The sequence below is a fragment of the Mycteria americana genome, chromosome Z, assembly GCF_035582795.1.
Source record: "Mycteria americana isolate JAX WOST 10 ecotype Jacksonville Zoo and Gardens chromosome Z, USCA_MyAme_1.0, whole genome shotgun sequence".
NCBI classification, from domain to species: domain Eukaryota; kingdom Metazoa; phylum Chordata; class Aves; order Ciconiiformes; family Ciconiidae; genus Mycteria; species Mycteria americana.
Window position 1 is genome coordinate 2,474,439 of NC_134396.1, and position 14,286 is coordinate 2,488,724.

Here is a 14,286-nt window from a genome sequence, read left to right on the forward strand (position 1 = left end):
GTTTTGTCTAACTCAGACATGGAATCTTCTGCAACATGGTAATTAATGCAAGATGGTAGTGGGAAGGGCTGATATTCTCTTTGACACAACCAGATCACTAATATATTCTTAAATTCTCAGGCTAAAAAAGTTACTCAGCTGCCAAAATTAAAACATGGCCTGATTGTTTATTAAAGGCACAGTCTTCTAACACAGAGAAGTTAGTCATGAAGCAACTATGCATGTCCATCAAGTATTTCCAAAGTTTTGATGCTTTTTAACAGTGACTAAAAGGTCAGTGAGCAAACAGGGCTTCACACCGCAATTCAGAGGAGGGACCCAAATTCTGAGCATGCAATCCCACAGTAACTTAAACCATTTAAATCAGAACTACTACAGCCTATGTCTTCCTCACCAGTGATCACAAGCTCTGCTCTCCTTCCTGCACTGACAGTTTTGCACGTACCAGTGAATGAGCACAAAACCACCATCAGAAAACAAAATTATTAGTTCATTTTTGGATCAGCTCTCCAAACCAGTTCCCTTCTTGTTAAGTGCCAGAAAACTAGTCACCTTTACAGCAGGATAACCCACCAAAAAAAACTATTGTCCCCAGCTACCATGCTGCCTGCCCCCTTCTTAATTTTTTGGGTTGGTTAATTTTAAACTTAGATCAATCCTCTGACTCAGTTCAAACGCACCAGGAGACAGAGAGGACCAATTCCTCCCAGCAGTAATGCCAATTTATGCTTGTAATGTAAAAAGTACAGCTTTAGCACTACTCTAAAAAGATGTATACATATGGCTTAGATCACAGGGGTCAATCTTTAAAAAAAAAAATTTTTTTTCCTGTGGTAATTCACAATCAGCAATTCTTCTAACAACATTTTTATCTACCCACAAGAAGAGAACAAGTGACTTGGCAGTAGCTCATTCAATCTTCTAGCTTGTCTAAAGGAAATAGATTTTCTTATGATCAATCAGCATGTGGAGCACAAAAGCAGACATCAGGCAAAGAACAAAATTACTGGCCTGCCTCATACAAACCCGCATAACACTTCTTCACATTCACTTACACTTGGATCTACAAACAACAGCCTAAACTATCAAGGCAGCATTGCTTACTCATTTCTCTTCCAGGAAACCAGGACTGGGGAACTATGTTTAAAGTTGCTTCTGATCAACATTCCTGCTACTACTCTATCCAACATCACTTAAAATGATGAACTATTTAAAACACATTTTGGTTTCCTTTAACATTGTAGCTGTTCAGCTGTGTATTGTTGGGTTTTTCTTCCTGCTCTCCAGCACATCTCCCTCAGTTGACCAGGTTCACATTAGCCATCACTTACTCAATTTACATTTTTCTTTTCTGGAATGAATTCTAGAGAAGTCAACATTCATACCCAGGCAGGCAGCGATATTTTCTGTTTCCACTAAAACCCACTGGGAGTTCAAAACACTCATAATCACACAATTAAGCCTTCACTCTTGATACCATCCATGCATGGAAAGAATAATTCATCTCATTCACAACAGTTCTTCCCCCAAAACAAACGCACGCTACATGGAAGCATGAGAAAAGTGTGTAGTACCACAACTCGGGTGGGCCTAGCCCATCAACTTAATAGCCTATTCTGTAGAAAGTCCAGTTTGCTCCGCTTAGCTATATCCTTCCACTGCAACACAGGTGCTTTATTTCAAAACTCAGATTTTCACACTGACAGGTTTAAATTAGCTGAAGACACTTAAAAGTTAAGAAAGAGGCCCAAGAACAGCTGAAAGGAAAAGGAAATGCAGACCGGAAGGGCAAGCAACACCCTAGATTTGTGCTTATCTTCGACTACACAGTAACTGAACAGCCCTGGTCTCTGCTCTGGAAATGCAGAGCCAGCCATCCTCCCAGCAGATGCCAAGGTGCTGGAGGCTTAAGCCTTACGAAGAGATAAGGAGGCTAAGTATAGAAAGTTTGTATTCTAGGTATTCCACACTACCAAAACAAACACTAAAGTTATATTTAATAATTCAAATAACTTTTGTCTTATTAGTCATCATAAAGCTAGAAGCATTGCATCAGTTTTGTATACTGCATGTACTCCAGTAACCATGTTTAGAAGCTTGTGAAGAAAACTTTCAACTGTAAAGTTATGTTTAAAAGAAAATAAGTAACTTATGTTAAAGCTAAGTTCTGGTTAATCTCAAAAAGAAAAATTTCCATGACACACACAGTGTCATGTCATAGCACTTCTTAACCAATGCAGAACCAACTACAGCAAAACTAAAAAGACTTCAGATTGTGACCTCCAGAAGGTCTACATTCGTGTTTTAGAAAAACCAACTTCCTTACTAGTTCTGGCACAGGAAATCCAAAATACATCCTGTGCCAACTGTGCTAAGCTTTTAAAACAAGAAAATGTTTAGACATGCAATTCTGGTTACAGAAGCTCAATTTTTTCAAGGATAGCATACTTCTTATCTAAAAAACCTTAAAAAAAAAAGAGATCAAGAATACAAGCTGGACTATAGTCAGTCGTTTACAAAAAGGGTAAACTGCTTTGCTTTCTTACACAGCCAGCAGAAGAAACAAGAGTTTGAAAGGCTCCTTGTCATGCTGTTTAAGTCCAAAATTAAAACATAATGTTTTTTCCCTTTTCATTTTTATTTCTTGTCCTGGTTTCAGCTGAGATAGAGTTAATTTTCTTTATAGTGGCTGGTATGGGGCTATGTTTTGGATTTGTGCTGAAGACAGTGTTGATAATACAGAGATGTTTTAGTTGTTGCTGCACTGGTCAAGGACTTTTCAGCTTCCCATGCTCTGCCAGGTGCACAAGAAGCTGGGAGGGGACACAGCCAGGACAGTTGATCCAAACTGACCAAAGGGCTATTCCATACCACGTGACGTCATGCTCAGTATGTAAAGCTGGGGAAGAAGAAGGAAGGGGGGACATTTGGAGTGATGGCGTTTGTCTTCCCAAGTAACCATTACGTGTGATGGAGCCCTGCTTTCCTGGAGATGGCTGAACACCTGCCTGCCCATGGGAAGGAGTGAATGAATTCCTTGCTTTGCTTCGCTTGCGTGCGCGGCTTTCGCTTTACCTGTTAAACTGTCTTTATCTCAACCCTCGAGTTTTCTTACTTTTGCTCTTCCGATTCTCTCCCCCATCCCACCGGGGGGGAGTGAGCGAGCAGCTGTGTGGTGCTTAGTCGCCAGTTGGGGCTAAACCACGACATTTCTGTTTTACTAGAAAAAATTTCCTGTCAGCATCCACATTTATGGCATGCTCACATTGCTCTGGAAGAATGAAGAGAATAGAGGAACAGAAGTAAAAGTGACAAATCCATTTTCACTTTGCAAAGAAGAAGAATTGCTACACATGAATCTGTAACAATTTCTATGCTGAATCAAGTCCAAAAGTTCACCTACCTGCTATCCCATTATCAGCTATGGTCAATTAGATATCTAGGGAAGAGTACATGAACTGAAACCACAGTGCAGTTTCTCTGGATACTCTCCTGGTCTTCAACCATTTGTGGCTCAGATTTCCTCAGCCAAAGATAATTTACATACATCAAAACCCTCAGTGGTTTTTCCTTTTCTTGCTGTGGTTCTTGTTTAGGACGACATTGTCAAGTCTCTCTGTGTGTAAATTTTCAGCACGCACAACATCTTTCTGAAAGGAATTCCTCAGGTTAACTACATGTATGAGGAACCACCTCTGTAAGTTAATTTTGAACCTGTAACCTACTGATTTCATTTAATATTCCCTCATTTGCATACCTGCTTGGAATGATCAGTTAATTTCCCCACAGAAATTTTACAGATCTCTACCACACACTCACTCAGCCTTCTCTTTTGCAAGCGGAGAAGTCCTAGTCTGTTTGTTCCTCACACTCCACAAATGCAGTCTTCCCAGTACCTTCAAAAGCCTTTCTAGCTCTACTGCATCCTTTTCAACACGGGGTGGAGGACAGTGGGAGAACCAGACTTGCACTTAAAATAGAAGATGTGAGAACAGTAAAAAACAGCAGCACAAAAAAAAAATGTGCCTGCAAAGTTTGTTCATTTGTATATAACACTGCAGCTGATTAAAGCACAAATGAGGAAACATTTCTAGAGCTGACAATCCTAAAGACATAACCATCTTCCTCCATAATTCCTTCACAAGATTCCATTCCAGACAGTTACAAATCCTTGCAATACTGACACACAAATATAATCACTTTGATGCAATTACTATTCATCACTATTATAGTAATTTTTTTACATCTAAATTAAGCTAATTCAAGAAATTCAGTTCTGAAAAGAAAGACAGATGGGAAGGCCATCTTAAAGAAATTCCTTGACTCCTTTCCAAACCAAAGTTTACACCCTCAGTTTAGCAAGAAAAAATTAAGGGCAGAGCAATTCCAGCTGGGATGTATCCTGAAACACATCCTGCGATGCATTTTTGCTTTCTGTTAATCAGTCAATAACGCACATCTACTTCAAATCCCTGATCTCCTGGATATGAGCAACCAGTGGTGTTTGCACACTGTACAGCTACTACCCTATAAAGTTGCAAGGAATGTCACACAGTCATTAACAGAAGATCTACTGCACAACAAAGCTAGTGCCTACAGCATCAAGACTTAAATACTCAGTATCAGGGTTTTTCCGCCTCAGTAAACAGCACATTGCCACCCCAGTGTCAATCCCATTTCTGCTATTTTCAGTGCATATCGTTTCTTAAAATTAGGCTGTTATACAGTGAAGCAGTAATAGGATGGCCCAGCAAATCTTCCCCTAGAAAGCAGCCAGTAAGATAACTCCAGCCTGAAAAGGTAGCTTAAAATAGAGAGAGACAGTGCGTTGCTCAGATATTAGGTGACCCCTAATTTTGTATCCAAAGCCTAGATTCCTACACACACATACGCTGCATGAAACATTTCTAAAAAAGGGTTCTGTGGTGATACCAGCAATCTATTTACTTTCAGCTGAAGTACTTTATCCCACATTTGACTATTCTATGTAACAGAAAAGAAAGACTACTGAATGAAATGGCAGGAAGGTTTTTTTATTATTTCTACTAATATCCAAAGAAAGAAGGTCATGCATCCCTGAAATACTGAGAAGTGAATTACACAGCTTTATACAACTCCCTGCAGATTTCAAGGGCTTGCATTATAAAATTAAATTAGGTATTTCCTGCCACAGAATACACACACTTGTAATGTAATGATCCTGAAGCTGTTCAACGGGTTTATCACAGACAGTTGAGAACAATTCATTAAGATACTTTGCTCGCATGAATGTACAGTCTAAAATATTTGGTAGAGAGATACAGTAATACTATGTACACTAAGCCAATGAACAGAAATTAGTTGAAGTTGTTCCTATTTCTTCAGCCAGATATATCAGTTTGATCTGATGATTAAGTGCTTTGGCTTGAGACATATGATATCCATCTAGAGAGCTACAGTGTTGACAACAAAAGCAGTGTATTGTTCATAAGGTTACAAAGTAAAAAATAGACTGCATTTGAAATTAACCTCTAAGTTTCACCCAACAATTTTGAAAAATCCTACCTTTATATCTATAATTTGAGTATAAAGGATTATTTTATAAAACAAATACTGAAAGACTTGCATTCCATCTATTAACAGTGCTAACATAGCAAAAACTGTAGCTATGAACTTTGCCCTCCCCTGCAAAACTACCTCTCTGTACACACCATCTGGTATTTGCTGATTCACAGGCACAACCGAGTCATTCTCGCAACCCTCTGGAAGTTACAAGTCTTTGCATCTTTCTAGTCCTCCAAGATGCAGATCTGGAGACAATGAAGTTGGATGTGCCTGTCTTTGAATGCCTCGTTACTGGAAATTCCAAAAAGAAGAGAGTCCTCTGAAGGCAGAATTTTTCATGAGTCAGACATTACTTTCCTTTGCTGTGCACTTTATCCATTTAACTCATTTAATACCCACTTCCCCACACAATCTGCACTGTACCTAGGTTACACATTTTCATTCCTCCTGCTCTAAGAAAAAACAAGCCTCTTTCCACTCTAACCTGTGAAAATCCAAACCAACTACACATCCCTTGATTCCATATCAAATCCATTGCCAACATCTTTCCTATCTCTTCTACAGGATAGAATCGGAGTTGTACCTAAGACTCTGCAGTATTCTTCTTCCACAGTTCTCCTCATCAACTCTTCCATGCCAAATTCCTTCTCTTACCAAAAAGTTTCTGAAGTGGCTTATACTTTCACTGATTGGCTACCGAAAACAGAAGGCAAGCCTGACAACTGGATCCACCCCAAAGAAACGGAACAAGTACACATCAAATCCCTACCCAAGAGCCCTACAGATGGAATCTTGTACTCTCCTGCTGCCAAGATACATCCTGAGGAGCCCAGTGCACTCCCACTCACAGGAGGCTGGCATGAGTCAATCTGGGAAAACAGCTCTCCATAGCCAAAGCACACCAGCCTGCTACACAGGAAATTACCATAAAGGTAATTTGTGTCAATTCTTTTAAGTTGTTCTGAGACCAAGATGTGACAAGGTGTAATGGAGGGGGATGTACCTAAATTAAAGGTGGCTGAATTGCATATGGAATCAAAGGATTACCAACAAATGCTTAAAAAGAAGCGTTTAAAGAAATGAATGGGAGAGTTCCATTTCAGGACATGAAATCAGTGCCAGTCCCACACCAATGCCACCATCTCACCTCTCCCACGGCCACGTTTCCCACGGTCTGAAGGCCTGTCTCCTTGATTGTTGTCCACTCCATTCTCTTCAGCTCTAACTGTGGAGAGAGGACAGCTTAAGAGAAGCTTTAGAGACTCATACATGAGACAATATAGCCATCTGCTCAACCTGAACCCCAAAAGAAAAGGCAAGATTCTAAAGTGGGCTGGTCAACAGATCTCAGTCATCCCTCTTCTTTGGGGGCCTAGCTACAGGCAAGTTATCTTTACTTTGCACTGGATAATTAGGAAGCAAAATATCTAATAAGAGGGAAATGTCCCTCAGCAGACATTTATTTTTTGAAAAATAAAAAAGTGCATTGTTTTGCAGCCTACACTATTAAATTAATTATGGCCTCACCTCTTAAACGAGGTAGAAAATACAGCTGCCTCATACTATGCTTCCTTGATAATGTGCTGGGTGGCAAAAGTGAAAGAATAAGGGATAACCAAGAACACCAATTCTCCTCCTGTCTGCCCATACCACATCCCTGTACAACAAGGGAAACTTAAGAGAACTCTCCTCTGTATTTAAATCAGAGGGATGATCACTGGGTGAAGGTGAGGCATTAGAAAAGCACTGCAACTTAACTATTTTGTGAAAAACTCTTGAGGACATACTCTGAAAGATGGTTGGCTCCTTGAAGGGAAAAAAATTAAAAAATTACTGGCCACCGAAAACACTGCTGAGATTTTGTACTGCACAACTTTTCCTAATGGCAGCAACAAAATCATTACTGCCTGGACATAAAGCTGGGAAGAGAATATCAAGATTTGGTAACCATCTGAAAAATCTTTAATTCCCGTTTACAAAAAGAGACAAACAGCATCTGGCTCTGGCAAAAATTTTGCCCATCACTTTCATTTTGATGGATCCGATTTCAATCTGTTCTAAGCATAGCTACAAGTTTTCTTAATATTTTTTCCTATCTTGACATTATTTTACAAAGATTCACAATGTCTTCATTGGCACAATATCTGAATATATTCCAACAATGAATTAGAAGAGTTGGCTAATATTGTAAATATTTTTCCTGCTTTTAAGTGAAAAGCTAAACATACTGTTTTCATTCTGGTTCCTCTGCTGTTGTCTACGGCCCTTACAGGCAATGTGTACAGCTTTGATACTGCTGATAAAACTTTGAGAAAAAAGCAATGTGTACCCAATGGTGATCTAATGTGATTCTACCTAACTTGGAAACATCAGTTTGCTTTTGTGCAGTATATTATTGCACCTGTTTAAACTGTAGCGAATTTTTAAATGTGTCAACTCACAAAGAATTTTCTCAGTTGTGGAAACTCACCTTTGGTTGGCTTATGTGAGTAACATACGCTAGAGATTAATAATGATCCCAGTCTTTTCATTCCCCTTATGAGAAGATGAGAACATCTTCAGGTTCTCCCACTCATAAAAGGAGATGGAGTCAAAGCTGGATAATTTTTTCATTAAAAGAAACAAAAAAGTGTATCAGCTGTGCAGTGATATACTTGCTGTCAAGCAGTCTTACAGAGTCAATTCTAAAACTTACATAAAGAACAGCAATTTGTATATGATCAATTAATCAAAAAAGGACAGAAATTTAAATTAAATTGAGTGGCTCTGAAGAAGCACAGACCATCTCAAAACCAAGTCACGTAGACAGATCAAGCATACCTGTCGCACAAACAAGTTATGATCCCTTCAGCGCTGAGCTACAGCTCGGACAGACTTTACTCCATTAAGCATTCGCTCTTAACTCAGCCAGTTTCAGCTGCAAGAAAAGTGTCTAAATCTTTAAAAATGAACCCTATACGTACACTCTCGGCCACGGCTGCCTCCTCTTCCCCGTCTGTTGGAACTTCCCCGTCCGCGACTCACTTCTCTGTCCCCTCGTTTTTCTCTGTTCTCTTTGTTTTCTGAACTTTCCTTTCCAAGGCTTTTCTTCTTTCCCCCTACAGTCTCCCAAGAAGTCTATTTGGGTAGAATAGAATTAGATACAAAAGTCAAAAAGGAAGAGACAGCTCTCAATGCATATTTCCACCTCACACCCCTCCAGTTCATGGAAGAAAACATGTATTTGCATAACATCACATATGTAATACCTTGCAAACTACACTGATACGAATGGAAGCACAGGCTGTATTTTTGGGAAGAGATGAGAAAGAAACAAGTTTTAGAAGTTGGATTGACTTATGGAATGTAAGAATCCCAAATATTTCTGGCTATAATGGCTTCTATAGCCTTGAACTTCTATAATAGTTCAAGGAAGCCTAGATACGACCACAATGCAGAAAACCTGCAAAGCAAGCAACAGTTTGCCTCTCAACTACCTCCATAAATCTAGCAAGGGAGCATGCACAGAGCTATCTTCTTCTCCCAAGGAAATGAAAATAGGCTTATAGGCACCACTGAACAAGAGACTGATGAGAATAAGTATGTGGCCTAAGGTGGGGAAAAAAAAACAAAAAAACCCAGAAAAACTATTCTCCAGATGTACTAGAATTCAAGCACCAAGAGACAGAATGGCAGAACAACAGCTTGGGAAAACTGGGGCCATGATAAGCCAGACCATCCACTCTTAACAGCTACAGCTCATCACACACAGCAAAATACAGGAAAAACTATGTCTAAACAAGACAAGGGACCAAGGTCCAAACATTAGGCTTCAGCTTTAATATTAAACTCCATCTTTAAAATAAATTCAGGGATCGTATCAGCTCCATAGGATTATCTGTAGGAGTTGAAAATAAAATGACTAAAACACCTGCTAAGAATAGCACAGCACCTCATATATTATGCAACTGCATGGTTAGTCTATTGAGCCATAGTTGCAAAGCAAAGAAGAAAGGTATAATTTGCAAACCATTAAGATGGCAGATAAGTTTATATATATGTCCCCATCTCTAGGAGCTTATAGTCTAGGTAAGGTATTTAAGCAGGAAATTTGCATATGCAAATAAGGTGCCATCAACTGTGGAGCACTAAAGCCATGACCTCTGACAGGCACCTGCATCAAAAACAAAAGGTTGGCTATCAGTACTTTGAGGTCCTGTCCTATCTCTTCTCAATTCAGACAACAGCAGCTCAGAAGCCCTCACAAGGTAGGCAATGACCAGCTAGTCCAAGCTGCCTAGAATTGAGAAAACTAATGCTATTGAGAAACCAGGTAACAGAGCAATTTACAAGTATAAACTCAATGTTTTAGTGTCTCCTTTGAGAGAATAAGTACCAAGAGAATTATTTGACATGGCAATAGGTGAGAAAGAAGGCCGAAATCACTTTTCAATTTCATCTCCAGTACAGAAGACTACACCACCATAAGCCAACTTAGGTGAAGCGCAGACAGCGTGGATTAGAAGTACAAAACTACGCGTTTGAGCAACACCATGTTATTTGTGCAACAGAAAACTGTTTCCTCCAGTAACTACCATATGGCTTCACCTGCCGTAGCCTGTGTAACTGCATTACACACTAAAAGACTCCTAGAGATTTAGAGACACTTCACAGGAGAACAAATAACTGCACTGACAACTGAAGAACCAAGTGTATGTAGTTCAGAATGCACTGCTATTTCACTGATGGGCATGGTGCCAAAAGATCTCTGACCATTTTAAGAAACACCCAAAACGGGATGATCCTGCAAAGCTTAAGAGGAAGCAGCCTCTCCTTAGTAAGGTTTTACATGACTTGGGAAGGATCAGTAAATGGACGACTATGAAAGCATCAGATTCATGCTTTCCCACAGTATAATTCTGAGGAAAGCCTTGAAGTTGGGCATGTCCTTTAAGACAGAGGATGGTGCTACCTCTGCGCATGGGAATCCATCACGACTATCAAAGCTGCCTGTTTTTGTAAGGGACCTAACCAATTACAATTTCAGCTGTTGGAGCAACCCAAATGACAGTTATGAGCCTGACCTTTGAAAATGTGTAACAGAAGGCTTCTTGCTGACCTGGTCTTAGATGGAAAGAATAATAATCTGAAAGGTTCCCTTTGTTCTGTCTTCAAAGGTTTAGGAAGTAAAGCATGGCCGGGCACAAAATGGATCTTACGCCTGCAGGAAGTTACATGAATAGAAGTCTTGGGCAAAGAAACAAGGCCTTCTCTACTCTCACCCAGAAGCCTCTATCTATCCAAAGCCAGAGTGTCACAACTGTTGCCAAGTGAAAAGTCTTCATAAAGGCTAAGTCACACAGCATAAAGCCTTAAAGATCACAGCATTTAAAAAAAACAAAAAACAAAAAAAAAAAAAAAAACAAAAAACCAAAAACTGGCAGAGTACCAAAGAAATTAAAGACATTCTAGCTATCACTGCCTGCTCTTCTAATTCCTCAGACTGGATAGACACTTCTTCCAAACGACGTAAAAACAAAACTTCTAGTGCATCAAAGCAGACTGAAACTAGGAAAAGAGATTTGGGAATCTGCACTCAGAACTAGTAGTACCTCTGCTTCCAACTTTACATCAAATCCACAGTTAAGCTGTTCTGAAGTATAATGGCCTCAAAACATGGCCTTCAGGTTGAAGGCCCACAAACTTCCATGAAGAAGAATAAATTTCTTCACGCCCTTCCTCCTTGAGTCCTTCAAGTTCTCTGTATTTGTTTATGAGTTGCATTTTGTCTACAGAGAGCAGTGGGTTCAGAGGGACTTGTCAAAAGAGCAGAACATATGGATATGTTGCTTCTAATTGGTAAATGAGTTCAGAAAGTTTCTTCCATGTCATGATCGCTTATAATAATTCACTGAAGTAAGAAAGCATTTAACATTCTCTATCAACCAGAAAACTATTTTCAACTAGAAAATGGCAAGTACCAGAAGTACCAGAGAACACAAAACCAGCACATTACCAAGACAAATTTAATCAAGCTGAGATGTTCTCTTCTACTCCCAGCTTGCCAGCTCACTCAGTATTATATACTTCTGTGTTTTAGATGACCTCAACTCTTATAAATGAAAAGGGGATAGAAAAGAAAGTCCCCTCAGTCAGAACGGTATGTGTCCTATATTTAAGGTGTGTGTGTGTGGGGGGTGAGTTTCCTCATTAACAATAAGCCAAAGTACACATCCTCACAAATCACAGGAAATACTGTATGTTCAGCATTAAGAAAGGAAGTCCAGGTTTCTTTCCCAATTTAGATGAGATAGAATCTAGTTTACTGCCTTGGATAAATCGTAAGAAGTCCCTCCAGCAAAAATTTCAACCGCAGCAAGACGTATTTTCCTGATATCTCTTGGGATAAAAAATTGCTCCATGCAACATTATAAGCGACATCATTTGTTGTTACACGCTGTGTTGATTTTGGCTGAGATAGAGTTAATTTTCTTCACAGTAGCTAGCATGGGGCTATGTTTTAGATCCATGCTGGAAACAGTGTTGTTAACACAGGGATGTGTTAGTTATTGCTGAGCAGTGCTTACACAAGGTCAACACCTTTTCTGCTTCTCACCCCACCCCACCCCACCAGCGAGTAGGCTGGGGGTACACAAGAAGTTGGGAGAGGACACAGCCGGGACAGCTGTAAAGGGATATTCCTCAGCACATAAAGCTGGGGAAGAAGGAAGGGGGGACATTCGGAGTGATGGCATTTGTCTTCCCAAGTAACTGTTACATGGGATGGAGCCCTGCTTTCCTGGAGACGGCTGAACACCTGCCTGCCCATGGGAAGGACTGAATGAATTCCTTGTTTTGCTTTGCTTGTGTGCACGGCTTTCGCTTTACTTATTAAACTGCCTTTATCTCAACCCACAAGTTTTTTCATTTGTACTCTGATTCTCTCCCCCATCCCACTGTGGGGGAGTGAGCAAGCAGCTGTGCTTAGCTGCCGGCTGGGGTTAAACCACAACATTGTTTAGTCTCCTCTATCTGTTTTTCAATGAAGTCATGCAAATAAGCAACACAGTGAAAGGAGCAACTACTTGCTGTGTCCTGTTCTGCCATTAGTAGCGTTGCCAATGTAACTTTCAGGTGTGAAAACCTCCTCCAACTTCAGTACTGGCAATGCACACCTACAGAAGTTGCACAACTTAAAATATCTGCCTGCCCTTCAGGTTTATAAAGATTGCCCTTCGTGGCAAACACTTAGACTCAGGTCTCAGGGTTGTGGAGGTGCTACAGACTAATTACAAATACTGAAGCAAAAAACAGGCCCGTGTCTGACAGAGCACTGAGTTCTGCTGCAGTTAAAATTGCTGCATGTAGATGAAAGGCAGAGGACTCTGCAAGAGATCAGCTGAACACCCATAACATTTTCAAGGTTCAGCCTACTCTAAGGTATGCATGCAGTAGAGAAGCTGCCCCGGTCTCCATTTCCTTCAAAAGAAATCGAATGGAGACATGGAAATTGAAAGCTTCTGAAATATGAATTTCCCAATCACTTCTTAGAAGTGGAAAGATGCAGCAAACAAAGAACAGGTTAATATTAAGTAAAACCTTACCGTGTCTGAACTTCCTTCCAGCAGTATGTTGATTGCTCTGTTCACGTCCCCATTACAGTCATGTAGTGCCACTATGCACTCATCCTGGTTTTTCCCCGTCACTTCCATAAGCTGGCAGTAAAAGTCAGACATATTAAAATATCCAAATTATCATCATAAGAAAATAAGAGTTAGTACCACCACAGATTCCAAGTAAGTGCATAGCTACTGTGTCAGAGCAAACTAAAATCCTAAATAAAGGTATCTGCATTTTACAGATCTGCTTGGGATTCAGACAAGAGACAGGATGAAACACAAATGAAACGGTAATCAAAAAAGCACTCTCTCTCACACCTTTTTTTTTCCTTTATGCTTGCAGCAAATGCTGTCACCCCAGAGACAGCAGTATATGAGGGTAAAGATGTGAAACACCAGGATAGGTCCAGTATCATCCTCTCTCCCTCCCCATCAAACGTCCCCCTCTTTATCCCACTGTGTGAGAAGAGACATAAGGTAAGCCGTGGCAGTGAACAGATCCATCTGGAAAAACATCCAGACTAAGAAAAAGGTTATTTTTCAGCCAGATCAGCTCCCTCGATCCATTTCAGCACAAGGCCATACAAAATTCACAAGCGATGGCTGCTGAAGGAGACCCAGTACTGAATTATGCTCTGTGGACCTGCAGTGCACATCCTGAGGAGCGTTGGATGGAAATAATCACAGTCTGTCATGGGACACATCCAGCAACTTCACTCAAAGAAAAAAAACTACATGAGCTAGAAATATATACACACAATGTAAAATATTGGAGATTTCCTATGCAGAACTTAACTCTTATCCGTCCTACCAGCAGAGCTACGGGCACTACTGATGAGGGTTCTTTGGCTTCAGGAAGTACAGACTTCACTTCTGGCACAGCAACAGAACAACTTTATAACAAGAACAACAAAAAGCACTTTAACAATCCTTCACAGGAGGTTTTATAAAGGAAAAGAAATCAAGAAATCTGCTTCTCTGCTGCATTAATGCATTCATGCTAATTGTTCTCTCCTTTGGGGCGTACTCCTAGTTCTTCCTGAGTTGTGATGTGTTCACTAGGACAAAATCACCGATACCCACAGCAGAACAGTACTCAGTACTGTTCTGTACAGGATTCTCAGTACTGCTTAAATTAATGGTC

At 40.2% G+C, this 14,286-nt stretch overlaps 2 protein-coding genes across 14 annotated transcripts in view; one reads left to right on the top strand and one right to left on the bottom strand.

Moving 5' to 3' along the window:
* The window catches only part of UBE2R2 (ubiquitin conjugating enzyme E2 R2), a 262,560-nt gene extending 250,839 nt beyond the window's left edge, over nt 1-11,721 (top strand). The window contains exon 6 of the transcript XR_012778945.1: nt 11,704-11,721. The gene's annotated coding sequence lies outside the window, so the exon portion shown is untranslated. The remainder of the gene's footprint in view (nt 1-11,703) is intronic.
* The window catches only part of UBAP2 (ubiquitin associated protein 2), a 236,801-nt gene that overhangs the window by 192,525 nt on the left and 29,990 nt on the right, over nt 1-14,286 (bottom strand). For all 13 annotated transcript variants that reach the window (XM_075526563.1, XM_075526570.1, XM_075526562.1 and 10 more), the window contains 3 exons: nt 13,128-13,238; nt 8,508-8,661; nt 6,692-6,769 (listed from right to left, as the gene is read on the bottom strand). In XM_075526563.1, the coding sequence (XP_075382678.1) occupies nt 6,692-6,769; nt 8,508-8,661; nt 13,128-13,238 (343 nt within the window). The remainder of the gene's footprint in view (nt 1-6,691; nt 6,770-8,507; nt 8,662-13,127; nt 13,239-14,286) is intronic.